Genomic DNA, 21,376 nt, shown 5'->3' with positions numbered 1-21,376 from the left:
CAAGGACACATACGCCCACAATGGTAGCAGCGACGAGCCTTGAACCCATTACCTAATGGTTACAGGCAGGCGCGCTAACCACTACGCCACGGCGCCGCATGATCTTACTTATAACCAGAAATGTCTTGTTGACATGGGGCATACATATGTAGTGCTTGATTAAGCTGTAGCAATAACATATCTGTACAACATATTCAGCACAGTTACCATTGTAGGTGTCATCTTTACTGTCATTGTATCCATTGTTTGATATAAATCGGGTGAATATGCTGCATAGACGATTGAAACTTTCTTCTGGTTTGCTGCAACAGAATATTGATATATATTTTCGTGCATAGTGTTAATAATAAAAGGCATTATCTTTATACGCTTACCTTTTTCTCTTATATGACTTGGTAGTGATATAGTGATTTCTGAACCTGGAGCAATAGTGTTTGGAGAATAAACCATTTGCTGATTTGTTTCCAATAGCTCAAGTTCTTTACTGGACAGAATGTGGACTTCTGCAAGTTATAACAGTTATTTTTTCACGTGCTAATGTATTAATTCTCTGTGTAGGTGGCACGGACCGTCATAGTATCGAAAAATTGTTTAAGTGTAACAAATCGAACGCAGTCATTTTTGTGCATACATGTTTTTTATCAGAAAGTTAGTATTGTCTTGTAAAAGCATGTGCTTGATTGAAGGCATGCTATGGTTCTGGTGAGCAATACAAATCGGTGTTGGGTCGAAATTGGCTGAGAACTTTTAATATGTTTGGGTATACCAATTACCAATATATCTTGGCAAATGTATTTTGCAGAAATTTAATGCGTATATATTTTTTCTTCTGTTTGCTGTGTCATTGTTTTCCCTTTGGACCAGTTCACTTCTTAACTACCCAAAACTGTTTTTAAATAAAAACCTTTCATTACATGTTGCGTAATAAAAATGTGTTTATGTAAAAGAGCTGTATTTGTGTCACAATTAACATATGACTGAATATGATTCTATTCATAGAACACTAGTTTAAACTACCACTTGAGTTTGTTTGGTAACTAATCTTTGTGACTGTGTTTCCAACCAATTCCTGCGTCACAGAATCAGCTATGATGTCACTGAGAGATGTTATTGCTTGTATTGTGACAAAGAAATTTACATTGTTGTCCATCTGTGTGAAAATAAACTTCATTAATAATAAATAACTGCGGAACCTGAACAATAGTTGAATAACAATGGTAGAGATTATGAGGTAATCCATTATTACAGGTCTGATTGTTAGTTTATTCAAAAGTTCAATTTCAGGTTCAGTTATTGTTCACATGAGGTGTTGGTAGTTTTTATTAGAGGGAATTATTCTTTCAAAACAACCTTTTACAGTTGACACACTAACTTCAGTCAAAGAGAGATATTTTTAACTGCTGTTAAATTCATTTCTTGAATGTTTGACTTTTAATTTTTATTTATCTTATGTAATATATTAAATTGGTTACAAATTGTTTATTCATATTTGCATTAATTACTTAGAATCTTTAAGAACAGAAAGCATGTGACAAAAGTATGTATGTATATGTTATTTTCTAAGATAGTATCGTCAATTAATGATAATGATTGGTAATTTAATTTTAAAGAGTTTAAATTGGACAATAATGTAGGTACTAGGTATTGTCTGCATTTTAATATTTTACCTCGGAAGTTTGAAAAGATTCCAAGTCTGACATTATATCTTCGTTATTCAAGGTATCTACAAGTGATAACACATCAGTCATCATATCTTTCAGGGTTTCAAGTGATGTATCTTCCAAAACCTCCTCCCTGTGCTCCTCTGTGATTTCCACTATGGATTGAAGGACTCCAAGAGCAGTTTCAAATGATTCAGAGGAGAAGGAGATGTCTGCCCCATTTAAAGATGAGGTGACATCCTTCAGATCATCGCTGATAGTCTGTAAGTTTATATAAATCGAGGTTAATGGACCAAATCTAGACTGTATCCCAGTTTCCTGTCCGATCTCGCTGTAGTCTAAAATTTACACTTACCTTAATTTTTTCTTTGGTTTTTGTTTGTTCATTTGCTATCTCTTTAGCAACCTCTGGTGGATATTCACACATAGAATATCGAGGTTTGCAGCATGGCCCTGTGTACCAGTGGTCTAAACAGAAGTTATAGTTATATTTGTTTTTTTAATACCTGAATGAAACCTAATTGCAATCATTTGTAGTTCCTTTGTTCTGTGTTTAAATTATTTAAATTTAAATAGTTGAGAGGTGGGGTGTAGGCCTAATGGCTAGCCTAAACTCAAGGTCCATTTGGGAACCCTGTAGGAGCTTATTCACATAGAATAAAGCTATACGTGGCTTATATATTTCTAGTTGCATTTATTAAACACATGCAGATATGTAGACATAACTTTGGTCGGCTTAGACATTTTTTGCTTAAGCTGTCTCAGTGTCAACTATTGGACAATAACTTCATATTCGAAAGTGTTGTGTGACCACTAAACTGATAATGTCATTTAATTTTTTATAACAGACTTTTCATTGAAATCATATAACTTTCATAAAAATAAACAAACCTCGATAAAGGAACACACAACTTCCATTGAATGTGGAGTTCCCATTAAAGTTAAACTGATTGTCGTGTAACAATGTCTGTATTCCATCACTATGAACACCTTCAAGTTCGGACCATCTAATGCAGGAATATAATGGTATGTTGAACAATGATACGTAATGTTATATCAGTTTTTGTGTTTGCAATACAACAAAAACTCGTAAAACACAAAGTTTTAACTCCATGAATATGATGAGACTAAAAGTGTTCTGGATTTTTTTAAGTAGTTGTGTGGAAACTATTGTACCAGTTTCCCAGTTCCATTGTTTATCAGTTTTACCAACACTTTGTTGGCATTTTATGAATGACTTTTTTTGTTTCTCAGCTGTTTTAGATGAAACTATTTTCTGGCTTGACATCAAGTCATGTAGCCCAGTGAGTGTAATGCAACCTTTAGTTTTGTGTGATATCAATCTCTTACCTGTATAAAGCTAGAAAAAGGCGCAACTTTTGCTGTGGTGTGTAACTTGGAATGTTTAGTTTTGATTTAGTTTCTTGAATATTACAATACTTTAACTCATAAGTTAAACCGGGGGCTGATGGATTGTGGTTGTCTTTGTACGGTGCTGTAATGTAATGTCCGGATACTATTCCTGTGAATTGAGAGAGTAGGGATTTTTCTTTTTCTGTCCATAAGTTGCTGTTTTCTCCTGATGTGGATGACAAGATGGATTTAGAGAGAGCTGAGAGCATGATGATGTCATCACATGATCCAACATGAGAAGGAGAGTAAGTTTTATTTGATCCTGCATCATCCAGAGGAGTTTCGGAGGGTTTGAGATCATATTCACACAGGAACATCCGTGATGCTGTACATGGCTTCATATTAAACAGTGGAGGACCTGCTTCGTGATAATAAGGATCGTAACCGAAGTTATCAGGAGAGTTTGAACCTGATCCAGTTGATGGTTGGGATGTGGCTAAGGATACCTGAGGATTGGGTTGCAATTTAGTTCAGTGTTGAGTGTTAGGTGCTCTTTCCAATATTATTGTCCATTCTGTTGGAGCAATTAATATTCTGTATTTGCATTGAAGTTAAGTTAGAACTGACTTAATAATTGAACTGCGGTGTATGTGTGATTGCCACTGGTCAATGAAATGAACCATACACAACAAACCCACCTTTTCCGCATTGAAACATCTTTCTTTCCTTTGGACGTATGGGTAACAGTACCAACGGGACTACGTTCTACCTATTAACATAAACAACACCTATATGCTTCATTTTCACCTCAATGCAAAGCTCTCCTTGTAGATCCTTAACTTTTTGCGACGGATCGAAGTTGGTGTAGTTTACCAAGTTACCTTGACGATCAAGAAAGTTTTCAGAAAACTCGTCGCTTCGTTTCCCATCTATCCAGTATTTAACCGCAGCCGATGATCTGTGTGTGGTTTCTTGGTTATTTATATTAAAAAGATGGTGTAAGACTCTTGTGATGGCTAATGGGCCAACTCTGCCATTCCCCCATAGAACCCATGGCAAACCAAGCCGTATACGTACTTCATGCTAGGACTGCCACTAACAGCATTTGTATATATACATGAAGACAATGTTGAACCGACGAAAACTGGCCCCAATCTCTGTAGAATATGCTGGTTGCCCTTTTAGTTATTGGATGTTCATAGATAAACATGACATGGTAGTTGTGACGCATATTTAGACATCATTTTAAGTTTTTTTAACGATACGATGCGGAATAATCGCTTTGTTTGTTTCGGAAGTAGATTTACCTGTTTAGAGTTTCGGTCAACGCATTGGCGATGTATCTGCTGTTTGCTTCATCTTTAACTTGTACCAACCTCCCTCCACTTTCGTCACAATAGCTGCTTGCGTCATACCATTTCATCGGTTTCGTCACTATGTGGTAGCATACGTCATTGCCACGAGCGTGACCGGTGATGCAGCGATCGAAATACGTTGGATAAACTGGAAGTCAATACATCGTTATTGTTGATATAGTAGGGTGGGGAAAGATAGGACACATTTTCTTCTGTTTTCCGTTCTCATTCGATAGTAAACAAAAAACGTTCAAAGAATTATAAAACCGTATTCTCACGACTCTAATAGACCGTTGTTAATTGTCTAAAACACGACTATGATAATTGAATATTATGTGCTAAAGGTGTCCCGTCTTCCCCCACCCTCCCATAAGTTAAAGGAATGACTTGTAGCTTGACTTTACCACTATCGTCCTATTTGAAAATTTATTCGTTTACCACATATGAGTACTCGTGCAGTAACGATTGTTATTAACCCGCCATAAGAGCAAGCAGGTTCCGTTTATTCATGCGTTATATAGTGGGGTGGGGGAAGACGGGGCACCTTTAGCTTATAGTATCTACATATTCTAATCTTGTTTTAAACAATTGCCAAAGGTCCATGGGAGTTGGGAGGTTACGATTTTATATTTTTTTGACTGATCTTTGTTTCCCACCAAACAGTTCAAGAAAATAGAATGAAAAGGTGTCCCATCTTCCCCACCCTACTATATATTTTATTTACCCAAAGCCGCCACGAAACCTCCAATCCAGTACTGAGCAGAAGAGTTTAACCAGGTTGATTGTTCTGTGATGTTGCTTATTCTTGCAAGTCTACCACCCGACAAATTGCAAGATGTATCAGACACACGCCAACTCGCTGCGAAAATACATAAAGCAGGTTACTGTATTAGCGGAATCGTATTGTGCATGCTTTGCATGTTTAAAAAGTTGGAGTGATTCAGCAAGTTTGACCTGCGTTGGCAATATACAGACGACGGTCGTGCGTAAGTTGCTTGAAGTTCCAAGGACTAGAATAAACATTTCGAAACCAAATTACAGTCATTGTTGTCAGCATTATTCTTTATTCGAAGATACGCTTTGAAGTCCTATAACTGAAAGTTTCCAGAAAATAGTTTTTTTCCTACATTCGGCTCAATTTGCGCAAAGACCTTCAACTTACCATTTTAAATGTAATTTCTTATTTATTTACCATTTCTGTTGTCCACATGTAGACACATGTCCCCGTTTTCAACCCATGACGTCACGTTTGGACATGTTGTTGAGATCACATGCGTCCACCCAAGCGTAAATATCTATGACGTTTGTAGTTAGGTTACCATAGCGTCACCCGTAGTTACAATACAGTAGGATGGGAGAAGATGAGACACTTTTTAACTCCATTTTTTTTCGTCCCATTTAGTAGTAAACAGAGAACATTTAAAGAAATATGAAACTATGTCCTTATGACTGTCATAGACGGTTGTTAATTGTTTAAAACACGATCAGAATATCTGGATATTATATGCTAAAGGTGTCCCATCTTCCCCCATCCTACTATATAACCACACTCGTTTCTTCTAACACGGAAACATGAACTATAGTGTGATAACAGCAGTCGTTCCAAAAACATCTTATCTTTTAAAGCGGTAGGCGCAACCAATGAAAAAATAGTATTGAAAATATATCTTTATTACTCAAAATACGTAGCCTATGTGCAGCTTACAAGTATAGATAACTTCATTTGTCTTAGAATCGTCGGTTTCTTCTGTTACCTATTTAACCTAATATCTGCAACATACAGAGTTGTTCTTCTTTCACTTTTTACAATCTTTAAACTCTGTATATCGCGGAATCAAATATAGAAGGACAAATTTTATTAGTCACTGGATATTCTTCAATAAAATTATCTTTGCAAAAATAATGCTTTACATTTTAACCAATTTCAAACGTGCTTGTTTTTTTTAATTTAGGTTTAAATGGTCTAATTCTATCAGCACCATTTCATTCACTAGAGCAAGCCATTACGGCGCTAGTTTCGTAGTATAATTTATACAAAGTTAATTGGAACGTTTGGTTCAGTACGTGTTAACCTTTATTTCCTACGTTGAGCACCCCACTCACAAAACTACAACCTCAAACCTCAAAAGAGTGTTTGAAAACTGAATTGTTAACTGTGTGGTGTCAGCGGGGGGCTTTAACACAACAGGTCTTATTCCTACGACTCGTCATTAATTATTTACGCTTATTTAGTCAACTCAAACATAACTTCTTGGTGTCCGATTTGATAAGTCAAACTAAATGAAGCTTTTTATAAAATAGTTTCATGCGGTACTCCAAAATTTATACGTTTGCAAAAACTTTTTATTTTTGTTTTTATGTCTATTTTACTTTTATATATTTTCGTTTGTTTTTATAACCCTATGTATTATAAACATATTTTTGATATCTGTTAACATATTCTCACACCTAAAAACGTAGTTATGTGTTATAAAAGAACACTGAATTCTCCATACCTATCCCTATAACGAAGCCCAATTACTAAGCAGTACTGTAGGATTCTTTGTATCCAAAACAAAAGAAAAAAACTTCGCCTTGTGGCACTTAAGTGAATAAGGGACGAACTTTACCATTGGTTGAGTGCAACTGCTCGCTACAATGTCTTATAATTAACGACGACACGTTATTTGCGCATCTGTCGCTTGAGTACGTCTGCTAAGGGCCGATCATCCGAATTTAGAGAAGCTAAAGCAAAATGGACACAGAATATCTAAGTGGTTAGATTTTATTGAAATTGCTTTACGTGACACCTTAAATAGACGCTAGCTTTGGGACTTTCTGCCACTTACATGCTACTTTACTACCCTGTTTCAAAGGTCACCTACATTATACGAGTGCTGACCAATGGTCTACATATCGTTGGCAGGAGTCGACCACTATAAGCACGTCGCAGTGCAAACTCCTATTGCATGGCTGCAATGGTAATTACTTAATTTTCCTGAAAATAAATTAGGAAATTATGTCAATTGAAATGATTTTGATGAAGTCACAATGTTTTAAAGTTTAAGCTTTTGTCTGTCATCGTATCTGCTTTAAGATTCTTTTTTGTATAAGGGGAATACCCTGCGCGAAGTTTGATTTGTTTATTTCGTATTACTATTTTAACAGGTAAGAGCAAGCTATTGATTAAATAATAACTCCGCGTTGTACAATACAAGCATTTATTTGGCATGGCATACACGCAAAATAATATACATAGCATTTAAACAGTGACAACAAGGAACTGTAAGATAAAGCAATAAGCGACAACATTAATGTAAAATAAGAAGCATATTAGGTTATTTACACCATTTCTATATTATCTGTATATCTCTATATGTATGATATTTATGCCCAGTGTTTCATCCATCTATATGTATGTTAGTGTATACATCTATTTTTGTGTATGTGTATTTAATGTCCTATTAGCTTAATTAGCTGGATTGTAGTTTTATTTCGGTGAGTATTTTGTTTCTAATTTAATTAGTTTCTTATGTGTGTATAGGCTTATCGTTTATATACAAACATGTATCATAAATGAGTCACAGGAGCTAAATTCAGCTGCTGAAAATACATTGTTTTCAGGGTGTTTATACAATATGCCATTTTGTAAAAGTAGAATGCGTATAACATATATTTTTTGCTACTTTGGTATTAAAACCTAACCTATTCCAGTGATTACATCATCAATGTTGAGGTCGACCATAAAAAAGTCTTTGTCCTGAAACAATATAGTTTGTTAAATTAATATTTAATAGTTATAGCAATCATTTGTAAAGAAGCTGTTGCAAAACTATAAAAAAAATTAAAAAATGAAGTTATGTTTTACTTTAAAGAATAAACCTCATTTGTTTCTTATGTTTGATATTACCTTAATATTGTTCATTGTATAAATGACGCGGATTTTCCTCGCGTTCTTCATCAATTCTCTGCATTCGTTTTCTGATAGAAAGTTTAACAGTTACTTTGTAATAAATGCATTCAGTATAATGATCTTTTAATGAGAGGACTAGGACCTGCTATTTTATACGGTCTAATACCTAGTCTTCTAACAAATACATTTTTTTCAAGCGGTGTTAAATTTTTATTTATTGTTTTTAAAATACATTTTGGTTGATTGGTTTAGGCTAATATTGTTCTGTTTATTAACAATAAAAGCATGTATCTGGGAATGCCATAAGTTATATTATGCACTTGGTGGTATATAAATAGGACTAATACCAACCCAATTAAACTTTTATGTAGGTTAAGATAGTTTTGCAACTGCATTGTTGTTTTGTGTGGACATTTTTGTTGCAAATCCCCTCACTATTAAATATGATTTTCATTTATTGTTTATTTTTTACCTTTCCTTTCTTTTCCATATCCCTAGAATAACAAGTGCAGCAATAATCGCAAGTATTGCAATAACAATACCGATTATGTAGTAGGGTGGGCAGTCACATTGTTCTGGTGAACCTGGAAGTTGCAATTTACTATTAGTGTTATCTATTTTAACCTGTTATCCTCAAAAGATGAATAAATGTGATTTCGTAAAAATATTTTTTGTCATATTAAAGTAAACATAGATAACACCAATATTTTACGCTGTAAAACAAAAACCAGGAAAAATCTATATATATATATATCTTAAATATTTCTTTGGTTGAGTTATGCTTGTTAAAATCATGATGTATGTGTTGGATTTAAATGTTATATGCAACCGATTAAAATATATATTTAGTATTCACCTCCAGCTCCTGCTATGTTTAAATTATTCGCTTCTATTGCAGTCACCATAACTCTAGCTCCAGCATTGGGCAAGTCTTCGTTCATATGGGTTGTTGCTTGTGTCTTATTTGTTTGTGCTGCCTGTTGTATTGCTGATGTTGTATTCAATAGACTTTCAATTGTTGAAGGTTCTTGATTTATTCTTCTTGTAACTTTTCTGCTTGTACTAATTATTTCTGTAGGCCTTGGAACAATAGTTTGCTTGGTTGTAGCTGAATGTGTTGTCACTATATTCTCATTAGTTGTTTTTGCTTGTTGTGTTTGTGTAGAAATGTCATGGCCCACCACACCAGAGCTAATATGTGGAGCCGTCGTTGTTGTTTGTGTCGTAGTAGTCGTTGGAGACAATGTGGTATCATCTTGTGTATCTAGAATAGCTATCGTCGGTGTAGTGTGAGATTTCGTTGCCCGCATTGACAACGTATAAAAGCTCGTTGTGACTTGCGTTGTATCAGGAACTACTGTTGTAGATGCTGGAATAGTGGTCCGAAATGTAGTCGGGCTTTCCGTTTGCTTATCTCTAGTTTTATCTAAAGACACGCTTGCAGTTGTAGCTGGCTCAGTAATGTGCGTTGATGCTTCTGTTGTTGTCGATTCGGATTGTTGTGGAGTTGTGGTATGTTTTTCGTGGTGCAAGCTTATATAAGGTGTTGTAGCTGGATTCTTTTGCGTAGAAGGGTCACTTGTTTCGTCTGTGTGTTGATTTTCTATAAGTTTTCTAGTTGTGCCAACAGTAGTCGATGCTGGAATCGTTTGCGTCTTGGTACTTGATCGTAGCATCTGTTGGGTTGTCAATTTTACCGTCTCAATTTTACCGTCTATTGTGCTTGTTGGTAAAGGTTCTGAGCTCGTTGGGTTAAATTCAACGGTATAAAAACTACTTGTGTGATCTGTTTGTGGTGGAGTATTTTCAACCGTGCTCATCTTAACTAACGTTCCATATAAAGTGGTTGGATTGCTGGTTGTAGGAAAGTTTGTTAAGGTTTCAGTATCTGAAGTATTTGGCAATACCGTTCCATCTTTGACAGTTGAGCTCTTTATAAGTTTTTCATCCAATGAAACTTGGGTTGTTACCGTTGTTGCACTTGTAACGATGACACTCGAAGTTGTGACTTTTTCTGAAATATCAATAATTAATTAAGTTTATTTGGATTTTAGATGCGTTGCTGCTCTATATTTACCTAAATCATGTTTTAATTATGGATAAGTTTGGTTCAGTAAAAGGTTATTCGTGTGCGACTTTTTACACAAGCGAAAACGGACGTTGTTTCGTGTCAGAAATTTAAACAAAGTCGACCGACAACCGTAAAAATCCAATAAACAGCGCGACCAAGCGGTTGCCAAACTTGTTTCTTTCCAAAAGGAAATGAAACTATCTTTTGACAGTGAAATTTTCCTCATTAAATTTTCAACTAAAATGTGGTTAAGACGCACTGCACTGTTTTGGAACGCACAGACGTCTGCAGAGTTAATTATCTGAAAATGGCTATATTGGATTCATCTTACGTTAGTACTCGTCTATCGTATAAGAACGTGAGTAGACATGTTTATATACTAAGTTAGTCACTGCACAATTGGCATCAAACCATTGGCTATGACGATCTATGGGACAGTTTCGTTTTGCGCTTTAATTAGGTTTGTCTGGGGCATAACAGAACACTGTAAGTATATATATTACCATATAGTTTGCTGTTGTCTGGTGTAAAAAAATAAAACACACATTTTAAAACGGCTAGCTTTAATCATCATACGATTAGCAATAGTGTACACCTCGCGTGGCGGAGTAACAAGTTCGCTGTAACACGAGTGCCTCTTTCAAATATGGTTCTTTTTGTTTCGACCGCTCTATAACCACTTTGTTCGATACCACCAGTAAACTATTTGAACTACCGTTTGATAATCACCTTTAGTTGGTCGTTGGCAGATAACCTTTGTATTACTGTGACATGGCATATCATTCCAACTATATGTAGCATCTAGTCGTCCCCGCCTCCCCATCTGCACACAATCCTCCATCTGCAGTTTGTTGTTCGGTTCACGGTTTCTCCATTGTGTGAAGGTTAGAGGAGTCCCATCTATCCATTGGAAACCATGTTTTGTTCCGTTGATACGTAGCAACCCAATGTAGAACGAATGTGGTCGGTCTATAAGTGATATTTTAAAATAATATAAACGTAACTTTTGTCCTCGCGGGGAACTGTGCAGGCGTTTTATTCATACAGCTGGTGCCCGCTTTCGAGTTACCGCATATATACAACTTTGTAGACGAGTGTTTATTTTTTTAGTTATTTTTAGATAACTTAATTTAAAGTTTATTTATCGCCAATTATCGCGTTAATTATTGTGTAGTCGTTGTAATTGTTACCAATATTATCGTAACTCTAACTATTCCTAATACGTTTACAAGAACAAAAATAAATTAAGAAGAAGTAAATCGTAATATTTTAAAATATGTCGCTATGATGGTTTCGTATGATTGTCCCGACCATATTAGTCAAAGCATGATGCTATGGTGTTTTATAGTTACTAACCGGTAGAATTGCCAATTTTTTCAGCCAGAAAATCCTGAATTTGTTTTGACTTGATCAAAACCAAACTCGCATTCTTCTCTTCACAGAATGATTCTGCACTGCTGAAGTTCTGTTTCTGTCCTCTGTATATGAAATATTCCACGCCGTTAAGTTCATGCCATGTCTCGGCTACACACGTCGCGAATAGGAAGGATGTGATGACGTAAAGAAGTTTCATAATGACGTAGTAATGACGTGATGATGACGTCATATGCCTAGAAGTGAAGCAGACAACATACCAAGGTAAGGATACGTTAGATCTAAAACCTACATCTGCTAATGCAAGATAATTGTAATGTTTTTTGGTGTGTACTCATCCGTTGTTGAATGTTTAAAACACAATTAGGGTATTGGTGTCCGATCTTCTCCTACCCTGCTATATAACATAGACGTCTTTCTATACATTAAAGGCACACATGGTGTATTCATTCACCTCATTCTCACTCTTTTTGTTAAAGACATATATTATATATACATAGTGACCTGTATTAAACGTTACGCTTACTTTCGAGTAGTAAAATTGTCCACCGCAGTAAAACATACGTATAAATTGACCTGTCAATCAACTCATACTGTCACTTACTACATACGACTAACGTTGTTGTTAGTATGATATTTGAGTTCTGATTCACAGTTATGACACTTGGTCATGATGTTCGTGTATGCACGTATATTTCCGACTTACGCAATGCTTGCACACCAAAAAAACAATTCTACGAAATCTCTATCGCTCCTAAAACAACAGAAGCAGCCACTGTCATATTAATATTTTATGTTTGCTGAACGAATCCAGGGGTTTAACACATAGAACCACTATCGTAATGGTTGTCTTTGGCCTGCACCAACGTCCTGCACTACTGATTGCCTTGACCGTGGTTGAATGAACTCACGAATAAATGTATTTAGGCTGTTATAAAATTCATGCATTAAACTGTCGGGTAAAAATGCACAAAAAACTTTATTTTTCATCGATTTAAGTTCACGATATGTATAATGCATAAAACTCATTTCAAGCGGTTAGATTTGAGATAAGATTGTTGCTATTTACTGTTAACCTAACGACGCAACCACATATGGCGTATGTATTGCACAAATTATTCTAGCATTGGTCCAAAACCTTTTCTATATGGTTTCTCATATTTAAACCACGGCCAATATAGAACTGTATATATATACAGCATCTTGACACTCGTTCCAAAATACGACTTTACAATATCTTGCTTTCGTTTATATAAGGGTAAAAAATATATCATCTTATTATACTTGTCACTGTACAGACTATGACAGCTTACTTTGCACATATTGATCTAATGCATTATTCGTATATAATAGACGTGCGCAATTAGCTGCATGTAAATAACGTACCCGCGTCTGATTCGTTATAGGTCAGTTTAACATTAGAAACGCATAGTCGCTGTATAGTTAGACGGTTGCGAGTTCGAATCCCTGTCTAGCCAGTCGCCCGCATGGTGAAAACATACTCGCATATATTAGACGTTTTGTGGAAGACACCAAAACGACCTACATTGAAATAATTCATGCCGATAGCTACTAGCGTATGTACAACAGTGTGGGGTAATATAATTCATTTGTTCATTCTCTTCTCGTACCATTTGGTGTCATACAAGGAATTTTTAAAGAACTATTTTACCGTAGCCCGCGACTCTTGAAATCGTTGTTAACTATACAGTAACAGAATTAGGAAATGAGTGATTTAGGAGGTAACAGTATCCCAGGGCCATCTTACCCCACAGGCCACAGTACTATATATAATTTGCCACGATTTACCGTTTGTTTAGTAAATCTTACACACTACATTCAAAAAGATATTAAAATAACGTTGTTTGTATTCTAATCCGATAATGATTGAATACGGGTTTTAAAACGAGATCATTCGTTTTCACTTGGTCCAATACGCCAGTGCTAATAAACACAATACATATAATATAACGTATTATCGTGTCATTGTCCCATAGACGATTACATCAATGTCTATTATGACGCAACACATCACGTAATTGGGTCTGATAGCTGAAATGATTTAAATTTTTCGACGTCATAAAACGAAGCTTTGACGGTTCGGCCGCCAAAGAAACGTCCATTCATATCAACCAATGATTTAATCGCGGATTCCATTCGGTCGAACTCGATAAATATTCGGATCGCTTCGTCTTCTGTTACGCCATGCATCTGTTAATACGTTGGCGGTATTTAGAATAATTTGTTGAGCAAGTTATAATAAGATAGACACACTGTTGCATAGACTCTAGTACTCATACGCTGAAGTATCCACAATATTTTTGACATGGTATTTACACAAGGTTGGTGGATGTATTAATTGAAAGGTGCAGCTACAGGATTTTAAACCTTGGGTGTGTTTTGGTTTAGGTATTATCTAAGTATTTTGAATCGAGCTGTGTATAGGACTAGGTATTATGTAGACCTTGTTGTTATGAATCATTTTAAATAATATCCTTACAATCCGACTCACTTCAAATATAAGACACTTATTAACACTTCCATATTTGGAACATTCTTCTTTTGTTTCCGCTTCAAGATCATCGTCGACCTCACCAGGACCAACCATGTTCTGTGTTTAAACATATATGTGTTAATATGTTGTTACCACTAGGTGTATTACTATTATCAGTGTGAGATCTTGCAATTGCAATTGTTTTTCTCAAACAACCAATATTCCTTCATCAGGATGTCATTAAGTGTTTTGTCCAAAAACACATTTCAAAAATTTCACAAAATCATATATTTGCCAAAGGAACCCTTTTATACTAACACATGCATGACATGAACTGTATATAACTCGGTAAACGAGATGACATGCATGTTATATTTGACGATAAGCATAAGGTGTTTGCAGTGCACCTCCTACTCCTAGTACGACTGCCCCACTTAGTTACCCAGTACCCCATGGGTATTATTCAAAACCAATACTCCAACATTACATTGTAGTAACTTATTCAACTTACCCTTAAACAAATAACTTTAGTTGGATTCTTGAGCAGATCCGTCACAGATTTCTTTTCTTGTTGTTCTTTTTTATATTCTTCCTCAAGTTGTTGTTCAATCTGTTCGCTTGAGATGATCTTTCCTCCTCTTTTGCTCGTCTTCTCGATCTGAAAACAAATTCAAATTATTGAAGAATTATTGGGTGACATTGTTAAAATAGTTACTCACACTTGTCAAACTGACAAGTGCAACACACTTTGGCTGTGCATGTTTGTACAGACAGAATAAGGGTAAAAACTGTTTTATGCTAACTGAGGTGCTATAACATATGTCACGCCAGAGACCCCAGCATTACTACTATAATGGTATTGTGGATTCATTAGATTGTGTTTCAACCAACCTGAAGTGCATGACTCATTCCCTTGTTGTCTTTACCGAGACCCAGCCCTTCCTTAAATCCATACTTCGCCATGATTTTATGCGCAACAGATCCACTGTGTAATATCGACAAATAAGTCATGTTTTTTCATGTATACCACACATAATTGTTACAATAGTAATTTTTTTAAATTTTTTGCAGATAACTTTTTTTAAATTTTTTGCAGATAACTTTCAAACTTACACAACATACATTTAAAATTAGGAAAAATTCACCCAAAAAATAGCCTATTTGCCTTCTCCTAATACTATGCACTGGTGTAAGTGTAACTTATTTCTTTGGCCAATTTTCCAAGGGAATCCTTGAAAAAAACATTAGAACCACAACTTACGCGAGATTCCTGGCAAACTGAGTTCCAACAGCGCTTGGCAGTGGGGGAGACATTGATCGATCTGAGGTAGGAGCCATACCTATGTTGTTAGTATCTTTGCAATGGTTTTAAAAGCTAACGTAATGCAACAAGTGTTATTTCTGGAACCTAGACTTTTAATGTGGGTTGTTTTCAAATGTACCAAATAACAATGGCATCTATATTTGCATTTTATTTGTGTTTATTATTACAAGTAAAATAAAAACTATTCTAAAGATATTTTTCACTTTAATATACAATACAACCTGTAGAATATTTTAAGCGCATAAAATACTACAGGTCGACCAGTTTATATTTTTAACATAACACAAACATGTTATAAACAGCATACACACCTGTTGGAAGAGATTGCTTGTCGGCTTCAATAAGAACAGTGGGCGGTGCGATCGCTACTTTGTTTCCCATAACTAGGAATAAATATAAATTAATATTACAGAAGATAACCATTAGGCACCATGTAATGTTGCGGGTGCCATCACTACCATATTATCCGATTTAACAGGAGTGACAGAATAAGTTTACACTATAACCAACGAAGTTTGTTTAACGACTCTGAAATCTAAATGAACTGCATTTTAACAATGTCCCCCTAGATTTTGTTAAATATACAGAAGTGCATAGGCGCCGAGTACGCGTAGGCGCGGAGGCGGCGCCTACGTAGGAAATAATGGCACGGAGGCGGCCTCCGTACACGAATTAACAAAAAATATCTATTTTTACTAAATTTATTAATATTTTCGTATTGTTCTCATAAAAATATACCATTGCGGTAAAGAAAATCAAAATTAACGACGTGACAATAAGAGAACGGATATTTAGGCATGCGTTGACCGCATGTGCAGAATCTGTTATATAGCTGTTACGTATGCGTAATTGTCTTATTTACGTCACAATCGTCACTTTGAACATGCGGTAATCATGCTTGGAACAGGTTAGTAACGTTAGTTTAAACCACTTTGGTTTAAACCAGGTTCAAACAAACGTTGTTGATCTATCGTTGTTAAATTATAAAGGTAGTTAGATTAATATTCATTGTAGATGAAAGTATTCATTGTAGATGGAACAATTCTTTACTTGATCGCAAACGTTCAACTTCAAACCTGTTTTCAAGCTCCCGCTGGCTAAATAATCAAGGGGACAGTCGTTATTATGACGCACACAATCAACGTGTGAATTGCTATTATCTCGTAATTAATTACCAGGTCAAACAATCGCTATTATGAGGCAATGAATCCACGTGTGAATCCCTACTATTTCGTAATAATTATGCTGCTTGGCTGAGGAAAACATCGTAAATATACAGCAGTGCTACTTGTGGAACATATTTAGGTTGTTTATTACCGCCTACATTGTTTAGAAACTTTAGAGTAGACTAATATCGTCTGTTTAGCCCGTTGGTTGTTCTTCATTTTCTAAGTAGCTGACATTGAATGTGTTGCTTTGCCTTTGTACGACGACGCGCGAAAAGGCTAAACTACGACGCACGTGGACGTTAAACTACGACGTACGTGGACGTTAAACTACGACGCACATGGACGTTAAACTATGACGCACGTAAAGGTCAAGTAGAAAGCACGTCGCTTCGAACGAACGATTTATATATCGGTCAATCTTGCAAATACGCACGGGGAAAGGATCAACGCGTAACACTGACGTCCAGCGTTGAGCAAGCGTAAAATAACGTCAATGAAACGCCGAAGTGTTATGACGTCACGATTGTGTTACGTCATAATAGGCTCGCCTCTGCACTACATTTCAAAACTCGACGCCTATGCAGAAGTGTAACTCCTATAAGGTATTAACCCAACAAACCATAACTATACCTCGTTTCTTTTTCTCTCGTTCAAAATCAACTTCATCTCCAAATCCCATGGGACGAGGAAGTTCATCATCTGGACCTTTCTTAGCGTGTCTCTCAGCTCTTCTCTTCCTCCTCTCTTCAAGCTCACGATCCCTGTATCCAAAGATAAGGTTTTAAGCTTTTCTTCATAGGGGAGGTCGTACATCATGATTTATTAGAACTCCTGACACTTCTAAGACTTAAGCTCAAGTTTGCCAATGGTTAAGTATCTTAAACTTATCGGTGTAATGATATCGAGCATCAAACTCAGCCTTATTCTCTGCTAAGGGCTAAACTTTGTTAAGTTGCTGTATGATAGTCGAGTGGATAAGTTGGATAAAAGTATAAGGCACTAAGTTTTGAACCATGACAATATAAATGACCAAACAAACTAAGTGCTCACGGACCAGAGCTCAGTCCTTTTAGAACTCCATTCTAGGCATGTCGAAAGCCATCAATCATGGTTAGTCATTTCTGTACTAATATGATCCAAATAAAAACAACGATGCCAACCTCCCAGCATCTTGCTGATTTTCCTTCCGCTCTCTGTCCTTTTTGGTCATGTGATCATAATCGTTGGGGTGTAACGGATCATATTCGTCAGCGAACTTTTCAAGTATTTCACCGCCAAGAAAAACACTCGGTTTTGCATCTCTCATATCCTCCTATTCATCAAACAAAAAAATAAATTTCTCTACAAATATATAATAATAAAGACCATGTTAACTGGAATAAGTACAGAAAAAAGTACAAAAAAAGTTTTTTGGGCACTAAACATTAAAATAACATTTTTTTTAAATTACTAAATAGATCAAACTTTTGAATGTTTACAGTAGTATGCTACATATAAAAATCATTTGCATGAACGAATGTATGCTCAGAATGGTAGCACCACCGAGCTAGTAACTTATAAAAGCTAAGAAACACAGGGTTCTTACGGAATCTTACCAATGAAGTATCATCCTGCCTTAGTTTAGTGAAGTCAACCACTGGGGCAACAGAAGATGACAATCTTCCTTTTTCATTTTTTGCTTTTGTCAGTGTTGCTTTGCGGGCCTGCAGGATGCATACAGGTTAATTGCATTTGCTGAATAGATATAGACATGAACCAACATGGAAAAAGTGGCAATTTTAGAAGGTGTATGCTTGTAGCATAAAAATTATATGTTTAAACCATTATGCAACTATTGTAATATGTGATCAAAACAACTTATATACAAGCATACTAAAGTTTAAGAAAATGCATTTACTTGAAGTTGGGTTTTTAGCATTTGAAAACTAGGTGACCATCCAGTTGCTTTGCCCTGAGTGTTATCAACGCCCAATCCATCGTAGAGGGACATCTTTGATGTTACACAAATGGTGAAAACCAAAAATACCGTAAAATCGTCTTATACTTCAATCCTAGAATGACGTATACGGTACGCAGAACGCTAGTCTTTAGTGGGCATATTCAATGATTTATAATAGGATACTGGTTGCGATTTTTTCACTCCTTGTCTAATAGATCTCGCAATTTGTATTTCTAAAACAAAAATTCATATATTTAATAAAACAAAAAAGAAATCGTAGGAAACCAGCTATTAAAAATCTACGTTCATGCCTCGAGGATAAAATCAACTTTTTTGGCTTTTTTCTTTTCTCTCTCGTTTTTCTAAATTTAATTCCCTTTTTTCTAACGCTCTCGTTATTCAACGGTGCGTAGCCGTGGGAAACGCGGAAGCAGTGACGTCTTTTCTCATCCAAGCGAAACGATACGTGTTCGGCTTTCTCAAATTGGCATTCACTTAACAAACTTCGTGAGCTACAGAGTTAGTTTGTGTTGAGATAGCAAGACAAATTTAAAGAAAATGGTAAGTTTTGATACTTTTGTTGTTTGTTTTTGTTGATACTTACCAAAAGTATGTCGTTCTTCTGTCATTAGAACATGTTACAAATAAGTTGTTTCAGTGTATATTTTAAAAACTTTATTATTTACATGATTCTTATATTTTACTTAACGTTAATTGCATTCTCTTCGTTTTTTTAATTAATATGATCTTCATTACTGTTTTAAAATATAGATAATATGTTTTTTTCCTAAAATAAACACCAAAAAATAAAATTCAACCATATTCAGCAATAACATGTATTATACACGTATTATAAACAACAGTTGTTTCATATGTTTCTTTACATTACAGGCATTAGCAGCAGCAAGTGGAACTACAGTTGGTGGTGGTCGATCTCCTGGTAGATCTGGACCAAGGTATTAAGATATAATGTTCATAGTATTTGTAATTTTTTTTGAACGAATGTAACTTATTTATCTTTACGGGACAATAACAGTCATTTGATTATAAAGGTTATGTTTTCATACACCTCATGCCCGCTTACACGTCACCACATATGTGTGTTTGTGAATAAATAATAAATATCTACTTGGCATGCGCCATATTGTATTTGTGTGTTTTTACACATTTAAGTTTTATTCGTATAGAACTGTTTGGAATATGGGTGATGACAATAATTTTAATAATTCACTTTCTATTAATTGTCCAAGATAGTTGTTTAATGGGTATTCTGGTTAGGTAATTTGTTTTGTAACCAGAGACTAGTAAGGTGTTTAGAATAAAAGAACCGTACAATCCCACTAAATTATTTTAATTTATTGATATATCATATAGGGAATAGCCCTATACACCTTACAGTCTATAAATAGTCCAATTACATTGAATTTCATAAACTCCGATAAAACAATTCAATCTTCCAGAGCGGGCACTGGAGCCACAGTGAGGCAACGAAAAGCGACACCAACCACGAGGGCAAAGAGCACCCCCGGTGGTGGTAGTGGTGCAGGAAGTACTATGTGGAGATTCTACAGCGAGGACTCACCTGGGCTTAAAGTGTGAGTTATCAGTTAAACATTAAATTAATTACAGTTAAAAATTTTGTGTGCCGGGTGGTATACTTGGCTACTGACTAAACTAGTCGGTCGCGGAAACTACTGGTTACCGGGTTTTTTTAATCGGCCGACCAAAATTTAGTTGGTGGTTTTTCACATTTAGTCGGCCGACTAAGTTTCTGTGAATTACTCATTACAGAAGTTAGTCGGTCAAAATCGGCCGACTAAAATTTTAGTCGGGCAACTAAAAAGCAAAATCAAATTTAGGCGGCGACTAGTTTAGTAGGTAGCCGAGTATGCCATCCCCGGTGTGTTAAGTACTGGTGAAAAGAGAATGAGCCAAAGCTGTAATAAACAGGATAATATACGACAAACTGCATATTTATCACTTGTTTAAGCTCACAAACAGGTGCAACCACAAAGAATAACCTGCAATATGTTTTAATATACACAAATGTCTTATTGTCGTTGTTTAGTTCACCCCTAATTTCTTATAGAATTGGCGCAGCTAAATAAAGTTACATGTTTTTTTCTCCAGAGGTCCAGTTCCAGTACTTGTGATGAGCCTTCTTTTTATCGCATCTGTCTTTATGCTTCATATTTGGGGAAAATACACCAAGGCCATGTAAAGCAACCATGCAGTGCAATCTGATGTTTTTATTTTGCGATATTTGCTACTATTTGCATTCACTAATGCTATTGGACCAGTTTCATACTTATCATTGCCTTATTGATGCAAATAATGTCTTGGTTATAAGAAAATAAAATAGTTAATGGTGTTTGTTGTTGGAAAGATCAAGATTTTGTTAAAACTTTGATTTTTAATTTTTTTCCGAGGGTGTCAATAAAAGACAAATGTTGAGTTTAATTGTATAATAAAATGTAGGTTGTTTTGTTGTGAAAATACAATTTTCCAAGAAAATAGAGTGTGCCATATGTAACTCATCCATACAAAATTACAATGGACGACGTATGGTTCAAAACAGCACTTCCACAAAACTAGCGGGTTACATTTCTGTACAGTATTACACAGACTTAGGTCTTACTTAAATATGTCGTTCCAAACCCCAAAATGGGAAATCGGTGTGTGTTGGAAATTAAGGGTCAAGTCACCCCCTCCCCTCACTACGAAGAACGGCATCTGATAAATCT

The 21,376-nt window shown here is 35.6% G+C and overlaps 4 protein-coding genes across 6 annotated transcripts; 1 reads left to right on the top strand and 3 right to left on the bottom strand.

Annotated features, from left to right (window-relative positions):
- LOC100182427 lies at positions 1 to 6,262 on the bottom strand. 2 transcript variants are annotated; one of them, XM_009861332.3, is made up of 12 exons: positions 6,075 to 6,262; positions 5,562 to 5,664; positions 5,094 to 5,228; positions 4,322 to 4,517; positions 3,822 to 3,972; positions 3,012 to 3,520; positions 2,553 to 2,668; positions 2,017 to 2,129; positions 1,668 to 1,922; positions 1,018 to 1,150; positions 375 to 503; positions 1 to 302 (listed from the first exon to the last, which is right to left on the bottom strand). In XM_009861332.3, exons 1-12 carry the CDS (start codon positions 6,090 to 6,092, stop codon positions 160 to 162), a joined length of 2,001 nt encoding a protein of 666 aa, XP_009859634.2. In that variant the 5' UTR covers positions 6,093 to 6,262; the 3' UTR covers positions 1 to 159. The 2 variants fall into 2 exon arrangements, with proteins under 2 accessions (XP_009859634.2, XP_026691687.1); XM_026835886.1 differs by lacking the exon at positions 6,075 to 6,262 and having other exon boundaries at positions 5,532 to 5,627.
- A 1,293-nt stretch (positions 6,263 to 7,555) lies between these two features.
- Positions 7,556 to 12,664, bottom strand: LOC100177787 (flocculation protein FLO11). The gene is made up of 6 exons (XM_026835894.1): positions 11,689 to 12,664; positions 11,062 to 11,301; positions 9,118 to 10,275; positions 8,734 to 8,845; positions 8,259 to 8,329; positions 7,556 to 8,108 (listed from the first exon to the last, which is right to left on the bottom strand). Exons 1-5 carry the CDS (start codon positions 11,936 to 11,938, stop codon positions 8,260 to 8,262), a joined length of 1,830 nt encoding a protein of 609 aa, XP_026691695.1. The 5' UTR covers positions 11,939 to 12,664; the 3' UTR covers positions 7,556 to 8,108; position 8,259.
- Positions 11,778 to 21,141, top strand: LOC100175466 (protein transport protein Sec61 subunit beta). The gene is made up of 5 exons (XM_002129452.5): positions 11,778 to 11,970; positions 19,046 to 19,193; positions 19,524 to 19,588; positions 20,093 to 20,227; positions 20,763 to 21,141. Exons 2-5 carry the CDS (start codon positions 19,191 to 19,193, stop codon positions 20,851 to 20,853), a joined length of 294 nt encoding a protein of 97 aa, XP_002129488.1. The 5' UTR covers positions 11,778 to 11,970; positions 19,046 to 19,190; the 3' UTR covers positions 20,854 to 21,141.
- LOC100180140 (splicing factor 45) lies at positions 13,373 to 18,966 on the bottom strand. 2 transcript variants are annotated; one of them, XM_002129226.5, is made up of 10 exons: positions 18,591 to 18,966; positions 18,289 to 18,396; positions 17,854 to 18,005; positions 17,324 to 17,454; positions 15,836 to 15,907; positions 15,462 to 15,540; positions 15,092 to 15,185; positions 14,712 to 14,858; positions 14,219 to 14,317; positions 13,373 to 13,917 (listed from the first exon to the last, which is right to left on the bottom strand). In XM_002129226.5, the coding sequence occupies exons 1-10, from the start codon at positions 18,681 to 18,683 to the stop codon at positions 13,738 to 13,740; spliced, it is 1,155 nt and encodes a 384-aa protein (XP_002129262.2). In that variant the 5' UTR covers positions 18,684 to 18,966; the 3' UTR covers positions 13,373 to 13,737. The 2 variants fall into 2 exon arrangements, with proteins under 2 accessions (XP_002129262.2, XP_009859562.1); XM_009861260.3 differs by having other exon boundaries at positions 15,462 to 15,522; positions 18,591 to 18,961.
- Positions 21,142 to 21,376: the final 235 nt, after the last annotated feature.

This window comes from Ciona intestinalis, chromosome 9 (assembly GCF_000224145.3).
Source record: "Ciona intestinalis chromosome 9, KH, whole genome shotgun sequence".
Classification (NCBI taxonomy): Eukaryota; Metazoa; Chordata; class Ascidiacea; order Phlebobranchia; family Cionidae; genus Ciona; species Ciona intestinalis.
The sequence above is the reverse complement of the archived record's forward strand: the minus strand, read 5'-3'. Positions and strand labels throughout refer to the sequence as shown.